Raw genomic sequence first — 20,357 nt, forward strand, 5'->3', positions numbered from 1 at the left:
GCATTGCCTGCAGTGTTTTTGTCCTACATTTGAATACATGTATGCATAGGCAAGGTTTTGTTTTATAAAAACAAGAAAAGCACTTTGGAAGTTACTGAGTCCTGCACTCAGGTTGGAAGGATTTTAGATGGCAACTTTCAGCCCTCAATCATAGTGGAATTTACAATTTTGAAATTGTTCCCCTCCTTCCCTCCTGCTTTCCTTTCTTCCTTCAGTATTTTTAATTTTTTTTTTTTTTTTCCCCAACATAGAGTCTCACTCTAGCCCAGGCTGACCAAGAACTCACTCTGTAACCATGCCTGGCTTCCTTCATTTTTTTTAAGACAGGGTCTTAGTAACCCAGCTGCCCTCAGATTTGCCATGTAACTGAGAATGTCCTTGAACTCCTGCCTCCACCTTCCAGATGTTGGAATTACAGGTGTGCACCACCACACCCAACTTCATTTAATTTCATAAATTAAAAATTAGGTTCAAGCTAGGCGTGGTGGCACATGCCTTTAATCCTAGCACTCGGGAGGCAGAGGTAAGAGGATCACCGTGAGTTCAAGGCCACCCTGAGACTATAGTGGATTCCAGGTCAGCCTGGGGTAGAGTGAGACCCTACTTTGAAAAACAAAACAAAACAAAAAATGAGGGTCTTAGTCAGATATAGTGGCACATGCCTTTAATCCCAGGACTTGGAAGACTGAGGTAAGAAGATCACAGTGAGTTCAAGACCACCATGAGACTACATAGTGAATTCCAGGTCAGCCTGGGCTAGAGCAAGACCCCACCTCAAAAAGCCAAAAATAAATAAATAAATAAAAATTAGGGTCTTGCCAGGTGTGGTGACACACACCCTTAATCTTAGCACTTGGGAGGCAGAGGTAGGAGGATTGCCCTGAGATCAAGGCTACCCTGAGACTACATAGTGAATTCCAGGTTAACCTTGGGCTACTGTGAGACTCTACCTTGTAAAACAAAAAGAAATTAGGGTCTTTGCCAGGTATGATGGCACATGCCTTTCATCCCAGCACTTGGAAGGCTGAGGTAAGATCACTGTGAGTTTGAGGCCAGCCTGGGACTACAGGGTAAGTTCCGGGTCAACCTGACAAACAAAAATGTTGATCTTTCAGAATTCCTGGTTTTCAACCCTTATGTGTATTTAAAAAAAAAAAAAAAATCCAAGGGGATTTCTTTTTTCTTTTTCTTTTTCTTTTTTGCCTGTTTGGACAGAAATAAATGTTCCCTGCTGCAGTCAAGATTGGAGGGGCTGGAGAGATGGCTTAGCAGTTAAGGCGTTTGCCTGCAAAGCCAAAGAATCCCGGTTCTATTCTCCAGAATCCACATAAGCCAGATGCACAAGGTGGCGCATGCATCTGGAGTTCATTTTCAGTGGCTAGAGGCCCTGGCACGCCCATTCTCTCCCTCCCTTTCTCCCTCCCCCTCTCTCTCTCTCTGTCTCTCAAATAAATAAAAATAAAGTTAAAAAAAAAAAAGAGTGGAAAGCACTGTTATAAGCAAGGGCAAAGGAAAGAGTTTGAATTCTCTGCAGTTCTATGAACTGCAGGTGCCTTCTCATAGTGTCTTGTCCCATTTGTTTTTGTTGTTTTGTTGGTTTTTTCTTTAGTTGGTTTTTTGAGGTAGGGTTTTACTCTAATCCAGGCTGAACTGGAATTCACTATGTAGTCTCAGGGTGGCCTCAAACTCACGGTAATCCTAACTCTGCCTCCTGAGTCTTGTCCCATTTGAACTGTGCCAAAAGTGGAAGTTAAAAATGTCCTCTGAGGGCTGGAGAGATGGCTAAGCAGTTAAGCGCTTGCCTGTGAAGCCTAAGGACCCCTGTTCAAGGCTCAATTCCCCAGTACCCACATAACCAGATGCACAAGGGGGTGCACATGTCTGGAGTTCGTTTACAGAGGCTGGAAGCCCTGTCTCTCTCCCTCTTTCTTTCCCTGTCTGTCGCTCTCAAATAAATTAAAAATAAACAAAAAAAAATTTAAATAAGTAAAAGTCCTCTAAAGCTGCATGTGGTGGCGCACATCCCAGCACTCAGGAGGCAGAGGTAGGAGGATTGCTGAGAGTTCAAGACCATCCTGAGACTACATAGTGAATTCCAGGTCAGCCTGAGCTAGAGTGACACCCTACCTCAAAAAACAAAACTAAGATATATTTTTAAAAATGCCCTCTGATTGGGGCTGGAGAGATGGCTTAGCGGTTAAGCGCTTGCCTGTGAAGCCTAAGGACCCCGGTTCGAGGCTCAGTTCCCCAGGTCCCACGTTAGCCAGATGCACAAGGGGGCGCACGCGTCTGGAGTTCGTTTGCAGAGGCTGGAAGCCCTGGCGCGCCCACTCTCTCTCTCCCTCTATCTGTCTTTCTCCCTATGTCTGTCGCTCTCAAATAAATAAATAAATAAATGAACAAAAAAAATTAAAAAAAAATGCCCTCTGATGTCCCAGTGGTAGTTGGGATACAGATGACAAGTTTCCTCACTGCTACCCTTTTACCTGAAATGGTGTAGAGGGATCTGCCCAGGTTTAGAATCCCGTGAGGTAATGCAATGGTAAAGAAATGGCTGTTGGCATTCATTATGTTAAGCTCTGTGCTGCTCCCAGACATGGTGGTTTATGCCAATAATCCCTGCATGTGGGAGGCTGAGGCAGGAAGATCGCTGCAAGTCTGAGGCCAGCCATGGTTACATGCTGAGACCATGTCTCAAAAAAGGTCTGTGCCCGTTTGTATCTATAAATTGGGAATTGTAGTAGGCATGACAACATGCCTGTATCCTGACTCCCAGAAACTGAAATGTCACCTTCTATAGCAAAAGAGACCTTGCAGGTGGGATTAAGAATCTTAACAATGGGGAGATTGTCCTGTACAGCCCACTCTTTGTCACTGAGTTCTTACACGTAGAGGACCCTCCAGCCAGCCAGAGGAGAGTACAGCATTGCTGATGACAAAGATGGAAAGAGATGCCACTCACCAAGGGACATGAGCACCCAAAACCTTCAGAGGAACCTGTCTCATTGGAGTGCTACCAACTATTAGACAATAAATTTGTGGGTTTTTTTTTTTTTTTTTCAGGCTGAGCTGCCTGCATTTTTCCTATTTTGTGGTGAAGCAATCTTCATTAACTTATTTGTGTGTGCCTATGTATGTACTTGTGTGTGAGGGCAGGCATGTTTGTGCCGTGGCATGTCTGTGGATATCAGCAGGCAACTTTCGGGTCTGTCCTCACTGGTCCATCACATTTTTTTAAAAAATTGTATGTATTTATTCAAGAGAGAGAATGGATGCACCAGGACATACAGCCACTGCAAACGAACGCCAGACGCATGTGCCTCTTGTGCATCTGGCCTACGTGGGTCCTGGGGAATACCACCGAGGTCCTTTGGCTTTGCAGGCAAACGCCTTAATCGCTAAACCATCTCTCCAGCCCCCACCCCCCCACCACATTTTTAAAGACTATTTGCTTGCAAGAGAGACAGAGACATGGATGTACCAGGGCCTCTTGCTACTGCAAACAAACCCCAGACACCGCATCTGGCTTTATGTGGGTCCTAGGGGATTGAGCCTGAGAAACAGGCTTTGCAAGGAAGCACCATTAACCACTGAGCCATCCCCAAGCTCATGGCTCACCTCTTTTTTTGTATGTGTTTTTTGAGGTAGGTCTCGCTCTAGCCCAGGCTGACCTGGAATTCACTATGTAGTCTCAAGGTTGTCTTGAACTCACAGCGTTCCTCCTACCTTTGCCTCCCGAGTGCTGGGATTAAAGGCGTGCACCACCACGCCCGGCTCGGTCTACCTCATTTTTTTTTTCTCTTGATCTTACTCTGATGCCTTGTGTGTTTGATTTTGGTTTTTGCTGTGATCCATTCAAGGAAATTCCATCTACCTTCCATCTCAGAGTACTGGGGTTATAAAAACCTGCCGTGACTTCAGCTTTTTACTTTGAGGTCTGAGGATCAAATTTGGGCCCTTGGGCTTGAGCGATGAGTGCTTTTCTACTGAGCCATCCCAGCCCACATGTGGCAGTTAGGGCTGAGAAAACCCAGGCTCCTTGCATTCAGCTCCCGCGCCCAGTCCCTTTCCCTGAACATGGGCAAGATGTAATGCTTTGGAGGTTTATGCTGATGCTGTGGCCCCTTTAAGAATGTGGAGAGGTGGGGCTGTGGTTGCTTGGAAACCATCGTGGCTTCAGGACGCTATGCCCTGCTCTACAGGCCTGGCCAGGGCATCTGGATGAGCACCTTAGGCTGGTCCTGCATCTATAGTGACAAGATTTGGGCCTGATCCATCTTTGACCTCCCAGAGCTGATTATGTACGTGATTGATTGGCAAGGGGTCCCGAGGTGGGGAGGAAGCAGTAAGTGGGACCACAGAGAAAATGTGAGGTTTGCAGTTGACTTAGGCACAATAATATTGGCTCCTTCCTAAGAATGGGAAAATATAGGAAACGTGAAAGCTTTTTAAAAATCCTTTATTATTAAACATATTTCCAGCCGGGCATGGTGGCACGCGCGTTTAATCCCAGCACTTGGGAGGCAGAGGTAGGATGATTGCCATGAGTCTGAGGCCACCCTAAGACTCCATAGTGAATTCCAGGTCAGCCTGGGCTAGACTGAAACCCTACCTTGAAGAAAAAAACATAGTTCCAATGGATAGATCAAGTATTAGTATCCTCTTTTCCCTAGTCCTTGCCCCCATTCTATTGGAGACCCTCCTCAGTGGAGTTGCAGGTATTTCCCATGGGGTTGTGGTTTATGTATTGTGGGAGCAGCGGTCAGTTATTTTGGGATGGGGGGAGTGCCTCTGGGCGTGTTGTCTCAACCTGTGGTTCTTACAATCTTTCCACACCCACTTCCACAAAATTCCACGCCATGGTAGGTGAGTTTCAAGACTACATCAGTGATGAGCACTTAGGAGCCTCTTGATCTGGGCTTTGGTAGGTGTTGAGGATCCTCAGGGTCTGTCTCCTCCACCCTGGCACTGGTTGTCAGGAACAGCATGGAAGCAGCTCTCTTGCTCATCTCCCCAATTCCTCTGTGGTTTTAGCTGTGACTTTGTTAAAGTGAAGGGATAGTTTATCTATAGCCTAGAATAAATGCCTGTTTTAAGATTTACAGGTGGGCTGGAGGGATTGCTTAGTGGTTAAGGTGCTTGCCTGCAAAGCCAAAGGACCCAGGTTCGATTCCCCAGAACTCACATAACCAGATGCACAAGGGCGCATGCATCTGGAGTTTGTTTGCAGTGGCTGGAGGCCCTGGTGAGCTCTCTCTCTCTCTCTCTTTCTGCCTCCCTCAAATTAAATAAATAAATAAAAGATTAGAGGTGAGGCTAGGTGTGGTGGTGCACACCTTTAATCCCAGCACTCAGAAGAAGTAGGAGGATTGCCATGAGTTCGAGGCCACCCTGAGATGACATAGGGTATTCCAGGTCAGCCTGGACTAGAGTGAGACCCTACCTCAACCCCCCCCAAAAAAAGAATTAAATTTTATCTGAATATTTAGTTCTGCAAGATATAGGACATCTTAAATGTTACTCAGAGTTGATCTATATTTGGATTTTTATAATTGTCACTACTGGAAATGCCATCTCACATAAATGTTTGATTTTTGTTTTTTTTTGGTTTTTTGAGGCCCAGGCTGACCTGGAATTCACTATGGAGTCTCAGGGTGGCTTCGAACTCACAGCAATCCTCCTACCTCTGCTTCCCAAGTGCTGGGATTAAAGGCGTGCACCACCATGCCCGGCCATCTCACATAAGTGGTGAAAATAGGGCTGGGAGATGCCTAAGCAGTTGAAGCAGTTGCTTACAAAGCCTCATAGCCTGTGCTCAACTCCCCAGTACCCACATACAGCCAGACACAAAGCGATGCATGGGCCTGCAGTTCATTTGCAGCAGCTAGGGGTCCATGCATGCCCATGTCCTCTCTTCCTCTCTCTCATTTGTAGAATGATAGCTAGATCAAATAAATGGCAAAAACATGTCTAGGGCCATGCCAGGAGTTGTTGGAAATTCTGTCCTAATCCCAAGACCAAATTAATTTGATGATTTTTTTTTAATGTAGTCCAAGTTGGCCTCAGAATCCACACTATACAGTTGAGAATGATCTTGGCCTGATTCTCCTGCCTCTATCTCCCAAATGAGGAGATAGCAAAGAAGCAGCACCACTCCTGGATTATGGGGTACTGAGGATTAAACTCAGGGCTTCACATATGCTAGGCAAGCACTCCACCAACTGAGCTACATCCCCAGTCCTCATTTAATTTTGTTTTTAATGAAATTCAGGTCAGCAACTCAAACAACAATTTTTGCTGGGGTTGTAACTCAGTATTTAGGTCTTGCCTGACATCACAAGGCCTTGGGTTCAACCCTAGCACTGAGCAGAATAAAAGGACAATGATGGGCCGGGGAGATGGCTCAGCACTTAAAGGTGCTTGCTTGTGAAGCCTGCCAGCCTGGATTCAATTCCCCAGCCACCCATGTGGCTGGGCATTCATCTGCAGCACTGAGGGATCCTGACACACGCACACACACATACATACATATTACACACACATCAAAATACTTTTTTTTTTTAAGCCGGGCATGGTGGCACATGCCTTTAACCCCAGCACTCGGGAGGCAGAGGTAGAAGGATCACTGTGAGTCTGAGGCCACCCTTAGACCACATAGTGAATTCCAGGTTAGCCTGAACTAGAGAGAGACCTTGAAAAACCAAAAATAATAAATAAATAAATGACAACTTTAAAAAAAATCATTAAAAGAAAGAAATAATATGGGCTGGAGAGATGGTTTAGCAGTTAAGACGCTTGCTTGGAAAGCCAAAGGACCATGGTTCAACTCCCCAGGACCCACCTAAGACAGATGCACAAAATGGTGCATGTATCTGGAGTTCATTTTCAGTGGCTAGCGGCCCTGGCACACCCATTCTTTCTTTTTCTCTCTTTGTCTCTCTGCCTCTGTCTGTCAAATAAATAAAAGAAATAATGTTATGTAATGGTTCCAATGCTAAACATTTTAGAAACAGTCAATGCAATATTGAAATTATTTTTATACACCGCTGACCCTTACAATTATTCAGGCTTTAGTGAAATGATGATGAGACTATTGTAAGCTGTATGTATGTGTGTGTGTGTGTGTGTGTGTGTGTGTGTGTGTGTGTATATATATATATATATATATGTACAATTTTTTTTATTTATTTACTTGACAGAGAAAGAGGGAGAAAGAGAGAGAGAGAATGAGCACACCAGGGCCTCAGTCACTGCAAACAAACTCCAGATGCGTGCGCCCCCTTGTGCATCTGGCTAATGTGGATCCTGGGGAATCGAACCTGGGTCTTAACTGCTAAGCCATCCCTCCAGCCCTTATTATTATTATTTGTTTTTTTTGCAACTGGAGTTCCCCAAGTATTTAAAGGCATACTTTTTAATTTTTCAGACAAAACCCCATCTACGCTTTCAAGCAATCATCAGTTCGCCAAAAGAATCTTTGGATATTTTTATATATATATAAAGCGAACCCAAGGCAATGGTGAAGGAAAAGAAAAAAGCCGACAAGAAAGGAGACAAGGCGGTGCGCTCCCCCACCAACTCTGACTATCCGGAGCAGGCCAAGCAAGAAGGCAATGCTCACAGGCCAGAACTCCCCGGGGGGGGGGCCGTCCCCAGCCTGGAGCCGAACAAACTGCCCACACCCAAGAAAGAACCTTCAACTGTGGGTCACAGTGAGGAGGAAACTCAGTACGAGGAGCCCATCCTGACCAAACTCATCGTGGAGAGGTGACGGTGGCAGGGCTGGGTGTCCCTTGAAAGGGCTTTGCTGTGAGCATGGATCCTTCTGCAGCTCTGTGATTACTACAGGGCTCCCTGTCTCTAGCCCAGGCTGGTACTCGCTCTGAAGCCTCGGCTGGCCTTGAACTCATGGCCTTGAACTCCTACCTTTGCCTCTCAAGGTCTGGGATTAGAGGTGTGAGCCACCGTGCTCAGCCCCCACCATCTTTTTGTTTGTTTGTTTGTTTGTTTTTCGAGGTAGGGTCTCACTCTAGTCCAAGCTGACCTGGAATTTACTATGTAGTCTCAGGGTGGCCTCGAACTCACGGCGATCTTCCCACCTCTGCCTCCCGAGTGCTGGGATTGAAGGTATGAGCCACTGTGCTCAGCCCCACCTCCGTTTGTAAACCGTGTTTTTGTGTGAGGCTGACTTTGCCCCACGAAGGAATCTGTGCGTCTTTCAGATTCCCTGCCTTTCCACTCTTTTTTTTTTTTAATTTTATTTATTTATTTATTTGAGAGCGACAGACACAAAGACAGATAGAGGGAGAGAGAGACACGTGCGCCCCCTTGTGCATCTGGCTAATGTGGGACCTGGGGAACCGAGCCTCGAACTGGGGTCCTTAGGCTTCACAGGCAAGTGCTTAACTGCTAAGCCATCTCTCCAGCCCTGCCTTGCCACTCTTTATGTTCACTTAACAGTCTCCACCCACTCATATCCACACTCTCTCTCCCTCGCTCTTTCTCTCCTCTCCCTCCCTCCTGGCTAGGCAGTCTTGCTATACAATAATCCAGTATTTAGGAGGTAGAGATAGGAAGATCAAGCCATCCCTGCTTGGGTTAATTGGAGCCTGTAGAACAGTATTGAATAATTGGTGGTAAAAGCAGGCATCCCATTTATGTTGCTAATTTTAATGGAATTAATTTCAATATTTCACTTTAAAATTATGCATGTTGTTTTTGCATAAGGATCAAGTAATTTCCTCATGTGGTAATGCAGAAATATTTTAGGAGTTGTTGCTGGAATCTATTAAATCTCTTTTTTGCACTGTGATATATATAGTTTTTCTTCTTTAGTTTGCTGATGAAATGTATTGTTTATAGATTTTTTTTTTTTTTTTTTTTGGTTTTTCGAGGTAGGGTCTCACACTAGTCCAGGCTGACCTGGGAGTCACTAGGTAGTCTTAGGGTAGCCTTGAACTCTTGGCAGTCCCTCCTACCTCTGCCTCCCGAATACTGGGATTAAAGGCATGTGCCACTATGCCAGGCTTGTTTATAGATTTTTAAAAATATTTATTTATTTGAGATGGAAAGAGAGAGAGAGGTAGAGGGAGAGAATGGGTGCGCCAGGGCCTCTAGGCACTGCAAACAAACTCCAGATGCGTGTGCCCCCTTATGCATCTGGCTTACGTGGGTCCTGGAGAGTTGAACCAGGATCCTTTGGCTTTGCAGGCAAACGCCTTAACCGCTAAGCCAACTCTCCAGCCCTGTTTATAGATTTTCTTTTTTTCTGACAGCGTCTTACTATGTAGACTTGTTTGGCTTAGTACTAACTATGTAGCCAAGGCCAGCCTTGAACTCTTGGCAACCTCCTGCCTCATCTTCCTAAATGCTGAGATGATAGGTATGTACCATCACACCTGATTGTTTCCTTTTCTCATCTCCTTTTGCCTTTTTTGCCCACCCCCCTTTCTTTTCATAGGGTGTTGTGCATCCCAGGCTGGCTTTGAATGCTCTGTATAGCCAAGGATGACCTTGAACTTCTGATCCTCTTGCCTCTACCTCTCGAGTGCTGGATTATAGGTGTGCACCGCAATGCTCGGCATATATGCTATTGGGGTTTGAACTAAGGACTTCATGCATTCAAGGCAGGCACTGTACCACCTGAACCAAATCTACTTCCCTGCTTGTAGAATATTTTTTCTAATGTTTACTCTTCTTGGATTCTTGGAATAAGCCAAGTATGGACACATTTGTTATAGACTCGCTTGTTTTTTAATCAGTCTAGAGATGAATTGTGTGACCAACCACACATTGTCCTTTTAGTTTAGAACTGAAAAATCTTGGTACTTTTTTTTTTTTTTTTTTTGGTTTTTCGAGGTAGGGTCCAGGCTGACCTGGAATTCACTATGGAGTCTCAGGGTGGCCCTCAAACTCATAGTGATCCTTCTTCCTCTTCCTCCCAGCACTGGGATTAAAGGTGTGAACCACCACGCTTGATTTGGCACTTTAAAAAATATATTTCTGGGCTGGAGAGATGGCTTAGCAGTTAAGCGCTTGCCTGTGAAGCCTAAGGACCCCAGTTCGAGGCTCGGTTCCCCAGGTCCCACGTTAGCCAGATGCACAAGGGGGCGCACGCGTCTGGAGTTCGTTTGCAGAGGCTGGAAGCCCTGGTGCGCCCATTCTCTCTCTCCCTCTATCTGTCTTTCCCTCTGTGTCTGTCGCTCTCAAATAAATAAATTAAAAAAAAAAAAATATATATATATATATATATATATATTTATTTATTTGTTCATTTATTTGACAGAGAAAGAGGGAGAAAGAGAGGGAGAGAATGGGCACACCAGGGCCTCCAGCCCCTGCAAACGATCTCCAGATGCATGCACCCTCTTGTGCATCTGGCTAACGTGGGACCTGGGGAATCGAACCTGGGTCCTTTGGCTTTGCAGGCAAATGCCTTAACCACTAAGCCATCCCTCCATCCTGGCACTTTTTAAATATTCTTTTCTCCACACTCCCAGATCCCGGGGAAAGTTTTCCTTGGAGAGGTCAGGCTGAACTTGTTCGATAGGCACTTGCCTCAGCTTCCCGAGTACTGGCATTACGCGTGTGAGCATCACGCCTACGCTTGGCACTGCTCTTGAAGCCTTCCTTTCCCAAAGCTAAAACATTAGCAGACCCTCTTGAACCTATGTCTGCAATATACACATCATTTCAAAGCCCTTTAAGAACATTTTATTGGGCTGGAGAGGTTGCTTAGTGGTTAAGTGACTTGCCTGCAAAGCCAAAGGATCCAGGTTCAATTCCCCAGGACCCACATAGGCCCGATGCACAAGGTGATACGTGCATCCGGAGTCCATTTGCAGTGACTGGAGGCCCTGGTGCACCCATTCTCTCTCTCTCTCTCTGTCTCTCTTGCTTTCAAATGAATAAATAAATTTAAAGTCCATTTCCAAAACATATTCCTTTTCCTACATATAAGTTTTATACCTACCAAATACTAATCCCATATCCCACAAGAGGTGTATGCCCCTAGTAGCTTGTATTCTAGGCTCTGTGTTATTTTAACATAACATGCCATATTTGTTTCCATCACTGATGAGCTTGAACTCTTTCTTTGTAGCTATGAAGGGGAGAAAGCCCATGGACTGTATGAAGGAGAAGGCGTTGCTGTTTTTCAGGGCGGGAATACCTACCACGTAAGTCACGACTGTTCGAACCAGCTGGGCTGGGGATCATGAAGATTCTGTCAGTCTGTGTGGGGTAAGGGCATGCCTCAGCATATTCCTACCCACCCTGTGACTCTTAAGATCTTTTTGCAATGTTCCCTGAGCCTCGGTGGTGTGCTTGAAGCCTTTAGTGTTGAGCTCTCTGTAGCTTCTGGATTTCTGCTTTGATGAGTTTTGAGTGACCAATGTCTGTCACCACTTCCCTGGAGCTGGTTGTGAAGTTAGCAGTGAGAACAGCACTTGGATTAAAATTGCCACTCCTAGCTGGGCATAGTGGTGCACACCTTTAATCCTAGCACTCGGGAGGCAGAGGTAGGAGGATCGCTGTGAGTTTGAGGCCACCCTGAGACTACATAGTGAATCCCAGGTCAGCCTGAGCTAGAGTAAGACCCTACCTTGGATAAAAAAAAAAAAAAAAAAAAGGCCACTTCTGCAGTGGCTCCTGGGCCTAACCAGGGACGGAGATGGCTTAGCCATCAAAGGCACTTGTTTGCAAGCGTGTGCATGCCTGCGTGTTCCAGGGTCCCTTGCTGCAGGCTGCAGACAAACTCCAGGTATAGGCACCTGGGTTCTGGGAAATCAAATCCAGGCTGGCAGGCTTTGTAAGTGAGCTACTTTAACCACTGAACCATCTCCCTGGCCCCACATACACTTCATTTATTTGTTCTTGTGGTGCTGAGAACCAGGTTCTTGTGCATACTAGCAAAGTTCTGTCCCCCTAAGCTCTCCCCCAGCCTCCTCTCATGTACTTGAAGTGATCTCCGCATGACTTATAACATATATATATATATATACATATATATATATATGTATATATATATGACATATATATGATATATATATAACATATATATATCATATATAACTTATATATGATATATATCATATATAAATATTTTTAATAAAATATTTTTTTTAAACCCTTTAGTTGGGGGCCGAGCATGGTGGCATATGCCTTTAATCCCAGCACTCAGAGGCAGAGGTAGGAGGATCACTGTGAGTTCGAGGCCACCCTGAGAATACAGAGTAAATTCCAGGTCAGCCTGGACTAGAGTGAGACCCTACCTTGAGAAAGAAAAAAATAGGCAGGTAGAGAGAGAGAGAGAATGGGTGCGCCAGCACCTCCAGCCACTGCAAACGAACTCCAGATGCGTGCGCCACCTTGTGCATCTGGCTAATGTGGGTCTTGGGGAATCGAACCTAGATCCTCTGGCTTTGCAGGCAAGTATCTTAACCACTAAGCCATCTCTCCAGCCCCCAAAATTTAAAGTTTTTCTTTTTTTGGTGGAGGGCTTGGCAGTGCTGAGGATGGAGCCCAGGACTTGCTCATGCTAGGCATGTTGTTACACTGCCTGGAGCTCCAGTCTCGAGCCACCAAGTTCCTACTTATTTATTTATTTAAAATTTTTATTAGCGTTTTCCATGATTATAAAAAAATCTCATGGTAATTCCCTCCCTCCCCCCCCCCACTTTCCCCTTTGAAATTCCATTCTCCATCATATTACCTCCCCATCAAGTTCCTATTTACATGCAAGACCAAAAGCATTTAGATTATTTTGAACTACAATTCAGAAGTGTTCTAGTTTTGCTTAGTTGAAAGGGAAAGACTATGGTGGTTGGGTTCAAGTTTTAGGGAACTCGGTACTTTCAAACTCCTCCTTGGATCCTTTTTGGATCAGGTCAGACCGCTGTGCTGTTGGGGAGCAGCGAGTGCCTGCGGATGAAGAGGACCGGGCTGCATCCGCGTCTGAGCCGTGCACAGCAAACGCGTCACCTCCGCAGTCTAAGGTCTCACTGTGATTTCTTTTATAGGGTATGTTTTCAGAAGGACTCATGCATGGACAAGGGACTTATATTTGGACTGACGGATTGAAATATGAGGTAAAGCGTTATCATGGGTTAGAGTTCTCAACTAATTATGAAATTGAATGGTCAGGTTCCCGCAGTTAATATATATACTATTTTTATAAAAAGCAAATTGGCATAGTCGGGACTGGTGGCTCACACCTAAAATCTCAGCACTTCGTGGAGGCTGAGAGGCAGGAGGACTGTGAGTTCCAGGTCATCCCAAGTGAGAGCCCATCTCAGAAAATCACTAACAATAGGTAGGTTAGTACAGAACCACAAATGCCCAGACCCAAAGGTAGAGTGACTGACTCATAGGTTCACTGGAGTGAGTTGGTGACTGCACAGGGTGGCTGGAAATCACTGTAACTGGTTTGGTTTTACCTCTAGAGTGTTCTCTGTGTATACAAAACACATACTTTAGCTCCGTGGTGTTCCATATGTTCTGTGTATAGGCATGGTTAATCCCCTTTATCTTGTTTTCTTTCTTTTCTTTTCTTTTTTAATTTTTTTTGTTTATTTATTTGAGAGAGACAGAGAAGGACAGAAAGAGGCAGACAGAGAGAGGGAGAGAGAATGGGCACTCCAGGGCCTCCAGTCCCTGCAAACAAACTCCAGACGTGTGCGCCCCCTTGTGCATCTGGCTAACGTGGGTCCTGGGGAGTCAAGCCTCAAACCGGGGTCCTTAGGCTTCACAGGCAAGCACTTAACCGCTAAGCCATCTCTCCAGCCATTCTTTTTTTTTTTTTTTTATAAAGACTATCTTTTTTTAAAATTTTATTTTATTTGAGAGCGACAAACAGAGAGAGATAGAGAGAAAAAGAGAGAGAGAGAATGGGAGCGCTAGGGCCTCCAACCACTGCAAACAAACTCCAGACGTGTGTGCCCCCTTGTGCATCTGGCTAACGTGGGTCCTGGAGCCTCGAGCCTCGAACGGGTGTCCTTAGGCCTGAAAGGCAAGTGCTTAACCACTAAGCCATCTCTCCAACCCCTCCTTTTTTTTTTGAGGTAGGGTCTCACTCTATCCCAGGCTGACCTATGTAGTCTCACAGCAATCCTCCTACCTCTGCCTGGAGTGCTGGGATTAAAGGCGTGCACCACCACGCCTGGCTTTTCCCTCTTCTTCTTTTTTTTTTTTACAAGCACAGTTATTTGATTGTTTAGAATTCGCCTCCATTCCTTTATTTCTTAGCAGCTGAACCATATCATTCCATGCAGGTTCTAGCTATTTTTACTGACTGCACATATTCCACTATGGGGGTTTCATGTAACCCATCTGGGTTGCTGGGTCGGAGGGAAGTGGGTATTTTTAACTTGATGGTGAGAACAGATTTGTCCTCCAAGAGACTGAGCCCAGTTTCAGCTCCCGCCCACGAAGTGTGTAAGTTCCCAAAATGCTACGCTGAAAGTCCCCACTGCAGATCTCCTCACACACCATGGCATGTATAAATGGTAACCAAGACATTTAAAACACATGCATGCAACAGTGAAATGACGGGCGAGGATGGAAACGCAGGCGGGTTTGGGCCAGGAGGTAGCTGGGTGATGAGACACAGCTACAGAATGCAGGAGTGAGAAGGGTTGACCCTCAGAGCCCATCTGAGAACAGGGCCCCAGTAGTGGTTCAGGGTCAGCTTTTCTGGGGAACTGCTTTCCACACAACAACCCACCTTCTAGCCTGTGGCAGACGTTCATGGTTTCTGATCTCTGCATGGCAATTTCTCTAAGGAGACCCCGCTGCTAGCTGTCTCTGGGAAATCTCTGGGATTTGGAGGTCCTCCTTAAAGGTACAGACCTCCACATCAGTCCAGTCCGGAGGGCAGGATTCGCAGAAGAACCGGACTGGACGGTCAGTTGGCACTATGCCTTCTGGCCAGTGTCAGAGCAGCAGCGCTGTCCCCCTTTCTTTTGCCGACTGGGCACACGTGCTCAGCATGTGTGAGGCCCTGGATTTAATCCCCAGTGCCGTCTGCAGGGTGGCATCAACTGAGACCTCCCCAGGGCTTTCTGATGAAGCACAGAAGGGAAGGGAGGCTTTCCAATGGCTCACTGCCCGGCCGTCATCGGCGCCTCGTTCGGGGAGCCATGCGCTGACCTCCTTCAAGACGGGCTCCGCGAGTCTAGAGTAGAGCTTGGGATTGACTTGGTGCCACGTCACCGTGTCCCCTGATTGCTGCTTGGAGCTTTGTGCACATCTAACCTTCCTGACATTTTACTTTGCCTGGACTAATACCTAGTGGAGAAATCTCGCAGAAGGAGGAAGTGAGGGCCACGTCTGCCTTCTCCACCGAAGAGCCAGGAACAGGGCCCTCAGACAGCCGCTGGGTGCAGAATGTGCCTTTTCCCGTCATCTGACGGCTGCTTTTACCCTAGGGGGACTTTGTGAAGAACATCCCCACGAACCACGGCACGTACACGTGGACAGACGGCAGCACGTTCGAGGGGGAAGTGATGAACGGCATGAGGAATGGATTCGGCATGTTCAAGTGCAGCACACATCCCGTGTCCTACGTTGGCCACTGGTGCCAGGGCAAGAGACACGGGAAGGTGAGTGAGGCATCGGTGTGCAAAGTTCCAGCCGCGAACAGGCTATGACATGGTGGGCAGGAAGTGTTGGGGGAATATGCACATAACAAAATTAGCCATTCACAAGGCTGCGCAACCATCACCGCTAACATTTTCACCACCCCCAAATCAAACCCCTTCCCCATGGGAAGTGACGCCCCATCCCTCCCACCCCATGTTCACTAGAAATCACTACCCTGCTTTTCATCTCTGAGTTTACCTTGTTGATACTGTGTTAGTCACACATTTCGCCACGGTGATAAAATACCTGAGAGAAATAGCATAAAGGGAGGAAAGATTATTTTGGACAGTTTGGGAGAACTACAAATCCATGGTCACTTGGAGCTGTGTTTCTGGACCTGTTGTGAGGCAGAATGTGTGTGTGTGTGTGTGTGTCTGTCTAGGGTATGTGTTGTATGTGGTACATGTGCGTGTGCATGCGTGCGTGCGTGCGTGTGTGTGTGTGTGTATGTGTGTGTGTGTGTGTAAGTTCTCCATGTGCACCAGCAGGCAGAGGAGAACTCTGTCACTCAACCATGTCCGTCCTTGACCAGATTTCCAACCTGGAGCTATTGTTTTAGGTCAGCAAGCCCCGGGGCTTCTCTGGTCTCTGCCCCTGGAGGGTTACAGATGTGCATGAGCACACCAGCTTTGTACATGGGTTCTGGGAGTGTCAAACCTGAGTAGTCTCCGGCCCTTTCAGGCCCTCAAGAGCTCTTAACCACTGAGCCATTTCCCAGCTCAAGGCAGAATATATTAGTGGTAGAGCATGTGGAAACTGTTCACCTGATGTTGAATAGAAAGCAGGAAGAGTACAGGCCCCAAGGACACACCCTTAGGTGACTACTTCTTTCAGTTAGGCTCTGCCTCCTAAAATGTCCAGATACCAGACACTCTCAAAATAATACTACCGTCTAAGACCTAAGTATTCAGTGCATGAGTCGGGGGGGGGGGCATTTTATATTCAAATCAAAATAGATTTTTTAAATTTTTTGTTTATTTTTTGTTTATTTATTTGAGAGCGACAGACAGAGAGAGAAAGAGGCAGATAGGGAGAGAGAGAGAGAATGGGCACGCCAGGACCTTCAGCCACTGCAAACAAACTCCAGACACATGCGTCCCCTTGTGCATTTGGCTAACATTTGGGGAATCGAGCCTTGAACTGGGGTCCTTAGGCTTCACAGGCAAGCACTTAAATGCTTAGCCATTTCTCCAGCCCTCAAAATAGACTTTTTAAAATATTTTATTATTTATTTATTTATGTATTTGACAGAGAAAAAGAGAGAGAGGGAGGAAGAGAGAGAGAATGGGCACACCAGGGCCTCCAGCCACTGCAAACGGACTCCAGGTGCATGCGCCCCCTTGTGCATCTGGCTAACGTGAGTTCTGGGGAATTGAATCTGGGACCTTTGGCTTTGCAGGCAAATGCCTTAACTGCTAAGCCATCTCTCCAGCCACAAAATAGGTATTCTTATAAATGGAATCATATAATATGCGACCTTTTGTGCCTGGCTGCCTTCACTTAAACATAATATTTTCAAGATTCATTTAGGTTTAGCACGTGTCAGTACGCCATTCATTTTTCTGGCTCAATGATATTTCATTATAAGCATATACCATAATTTATCTGTTCATGTCTTGTTGGGCATCGAGTTGTCGCCACTGTTGAGTCTTACGAACAGTGCTGCTGTGAATGTGGATGCAAGGATCTGAGAACTTGCTTCACAAAGTTCTGCGGGGTGTGCACGCCCACGTGGGATTGCTGGGCCATATGGCAGCTTCATATCTTTCTTTTTTTTTTTTTTTATTGAGACAGGGTCTCACTCCATAGCACAGGCGATACTGAACTCACTATGTAGACCAGGCTGGCCTTGAATTCATGGCAATCCACCTGTCTCAGCCTTCTAAGTGCTGGGATTACAAGTATAAACCAGCATGCCCAGCTCTTTTTTTTTTTTTTTTTTTTTTTTTTTGAGGTAGGGTCTCATTCTAGCCCAGGCTGACCTGGAATTAACTATGTAGTCTCAGGCTGGCCTCAATCTCACAGCAATCCTCCTACATTTGCCTCCCAAGTGCTGGGATTAAAGGCATGCACCACCATGCCCGGCTTTATTTTTTTCTAGAGGAGACAGCATATTTTCCCACAGTGGCTGCACCACTGTATATCCACCAGCCATGTAGAATATATTCCTTAAAATATATATATTTATATAAATTATATATTTTATATTATATTTTTATATATTTATATAATTATATATATAAATTATATATATTTATATAAATAAATATATTCTCTCCCTCTCCTCCTTAGTTATACTAGGGTTACTGTTTTGGTGGGGAGAAGAGGGGTTTCTAAATAGGGTCTCACTCTAGCCCAGGCTGACCTGGAATTCACTGGGTAGTCTCAGAGTGGCCTCAAACTCATGAGGATCCTCCTACCTCTGTTGCCAGAGTGCAGGGATTAAGGATGTGCTCCACCATGCCAGGCTCAGATTTACTTTTTTTTTTAAGAGAGAGAGAGATAGAGAGGGTGTGTGTTGGGGGGCGGAGGAGCCAGGACCTTCAGTTTGCTGTGAACAAACTCCAGACCTCTGCGCCCCCTTGTGGTGCATGTGCAACATGATGCGCTTGCATCACTGCATCTGGCTATGTACAACCTGGAGATTTGAACATGAGTTCTTAGGCTTCACAAGCAAGCGAATTAACTGCTAAGCCATCTCTCCAGCCCAGGTTTACTTAAAACTTTTTAAATATTTTTAATCTATTTATTTGACAGAGAGAGAGAGAGAATGAATGGGCACGCCAGGGCCTCCAGCCCCCTTGTGCATCTGGCTAATGTGGGTCCTGGGAAATCGAACTCGAGTCCTTTGGCTTTGTAGGCCTTATCCGTTAAGCCATCCTTCCAGCCCCAGTTTTTTTTATTTTTTTTTCTCATGGTAGAGTCTTGCTTTAGTGCAGGCTGACCTGAAATACACTATGTAGTCTCAGGGTGTCCTTGAACTCATGGCGATCCACCCACCTTTGTCTCCCAAGTGCTGGGATTAAAGTTGTGCACCACCACACCCGGCTGAGGTTTACTTTCTAAAAATATTTTTATTTATTTATTAGAGAGAGAGAGGGAGAGAATGGGCACGCCAAGGCCTCTAGTCACTGCAAACGAACTCCAGACGCATGCGCCACCACGTGCATCTGGCTTACGTGGGAACTGGAGAATCAAACCTGGGTCCTTAGGCTTCGCAGGCACCTTAACCGCTAAGCCATCTCTCCGGTCCCAAGGTTTACATTTTTTTTTTATTAAAATTTTTTTTTGCATGTTTGCATTCCTGTATGTGGAGGTCAGAGGTAGATGTTGGGTGTCTCCCTGTGTTCCCACCTTATTGAGACAGGGCTCTCCCTGAACCCAGAGCTCTCCATAAGACCTGGCATTTTATGTGAGTGTTGGGGATCTGAACTCAGGCCCTCATACCTGTGCAGCGAGCAATGCACAGCACCACCTCCCCAGCCGTGCTAGGTTTCTAACCCACAAAATAGACAGAGTCTTAGAAACCAAGAGCCCTAAGGTGAGGCAGTGCTGTGAAATAGTTAGGCAGAGGTAGTACAGTGACCGGATCGAGAAGTCTCAGAGCTCTGGAATCTTTTCATCGGAACAGTACAGATAAAATCAAATCCCAAACCGGGCATGGTGGCGCATGTCTTTAATCCCAGCACTTGGGAGGCAGAGGTAGGAAGATCGCCATGAGTTCAAGGCCACCCTGAGACTACATAGTTAATTCCAGGTCAGCCTGGACCAGAGTGAGACCCTACCTCGAAAAACCAAAAAAAAAAAAAAAAAGAAATCCCAGTTTGGAGAGATGGCTCAGCAGATAAGACTGCTGGCTGGGCAAACTTGAGGACCCGAGTTGCTCCCCAACATCCATGTCAAAAGCTGGGCATGGCCACACGTGCCTGTAGTCCCAGTGCTGAGAGGAGCAGAAGATGGGAGGTTTGCTAGCGCTTCCTGGTCAGCCAGTCTGAACAAGACACGGAGCGCTCCAGGTTCCATGAGAGATTGTCTCAGGGAACTAAGGCAGGGCCGTGATCGAGGACCCTGGCTGTCCGCCTCTGGCTTCCTCTTGTGTGTACACAGGCCATTGTACATGCACGCCCTCCACAGCAGCACTGCAGAAACAGAGCAACAACCCAATAGAGTCAGAGAGAGATGAGAGATGGAATCCAGCCTTCTTCCTTAGCAGAGGTGTCAAGGAGGGGCTACTCACACCACGGCCCCTCAGGCCTCCCCGCTCTGCTCAGGCTCTGTTGCCTTGAGGGAATCCCAGGCTCGCAGGACATCAGCTGTGGATGGCGATGTCCACACAGAAACACCTGCAGAGGGCTGCCAAGCAGCTGGAAAATAGAGGAAAATTGCACTGTTCACAAACACATACACACGCATAGACCCAAGTCCTCTGCATAGTGGCACCAGGGGTCTTCAGAGGAAGGTCACGCTGCCTTACCAACACCAGTAGGCTCTCACAGGGAACACAACAAAGTGACTTCGGGGCATAAATCAGTGATGGTCCAAGTGCTTGTTCCAGGGGCCAGATCAGCATTGATTTCTCCTCTCCCTTTCTTCTTCCTCACTTTCTCCTTCTTCCCTTTCCCCTGCCCTCTTCCCCCTTCCCCTCTTTCTCCCTTGTCCCTGCCCCCAGCAGGGTCTCATGTAGCACAGGCTAGTTTCACAGAGATGACTTCAACTTC

At 46.3% G+C, this 20,357-nt stretch overlaps 1 protein-coding gene across 1 annotated transcript in view; it reads left to right on the top strand.

Moving 5' to 3' along the window:
* Positions 1-4,233: 4,233 nt before the first annotated feature.
* Positions 4,234-20,357, top strand: part of Rsph10b (radial spoke head 10 homolog B) — a 56,461-nt gene continuing 40,337 nt past the window's right edge. The window contains exons 1-5 of the mRNA XM_045144326.1: positions 4,234-4,301; positions 7,427-7,767; positions 11,102-11,177; positions 13,020-13,088; positions 15,426-15,599. Coding sequence (XP_045000261.1) covers positions 7,517-7,767; positions 11,102-11,177; positions 13,020-13,088; positions 15,426-15,599 — 570 coding nt within the window. The 5' untranslated portion in view covers positions 4,234-4,301; positions 7,427-7,516. The remainder of the gene's footprint in view (positions 4,302-7,426; positions 7,768-11,101; positions 11,178-13,019; positions 13,089-15,425; positions 15,600-20,357) is intronic.

The sequence above is a fragment of the Jaculus jaculus genome, chromosome 2 (genome assembly GCF_020740685.1).
Source record: "Jaculus jaculus isolate mJacJac1 chromosome 2, mJacJac1.mat.Y.cur, whole genome shotgun sequence".
Classification (NCBI taxonomy): domain Eukaryota; kingdom Metazoa; phylum Chordata; class Mammalia; order Rodentia; family Dipodidae; genus Jaculus; species Jaculus jaculus.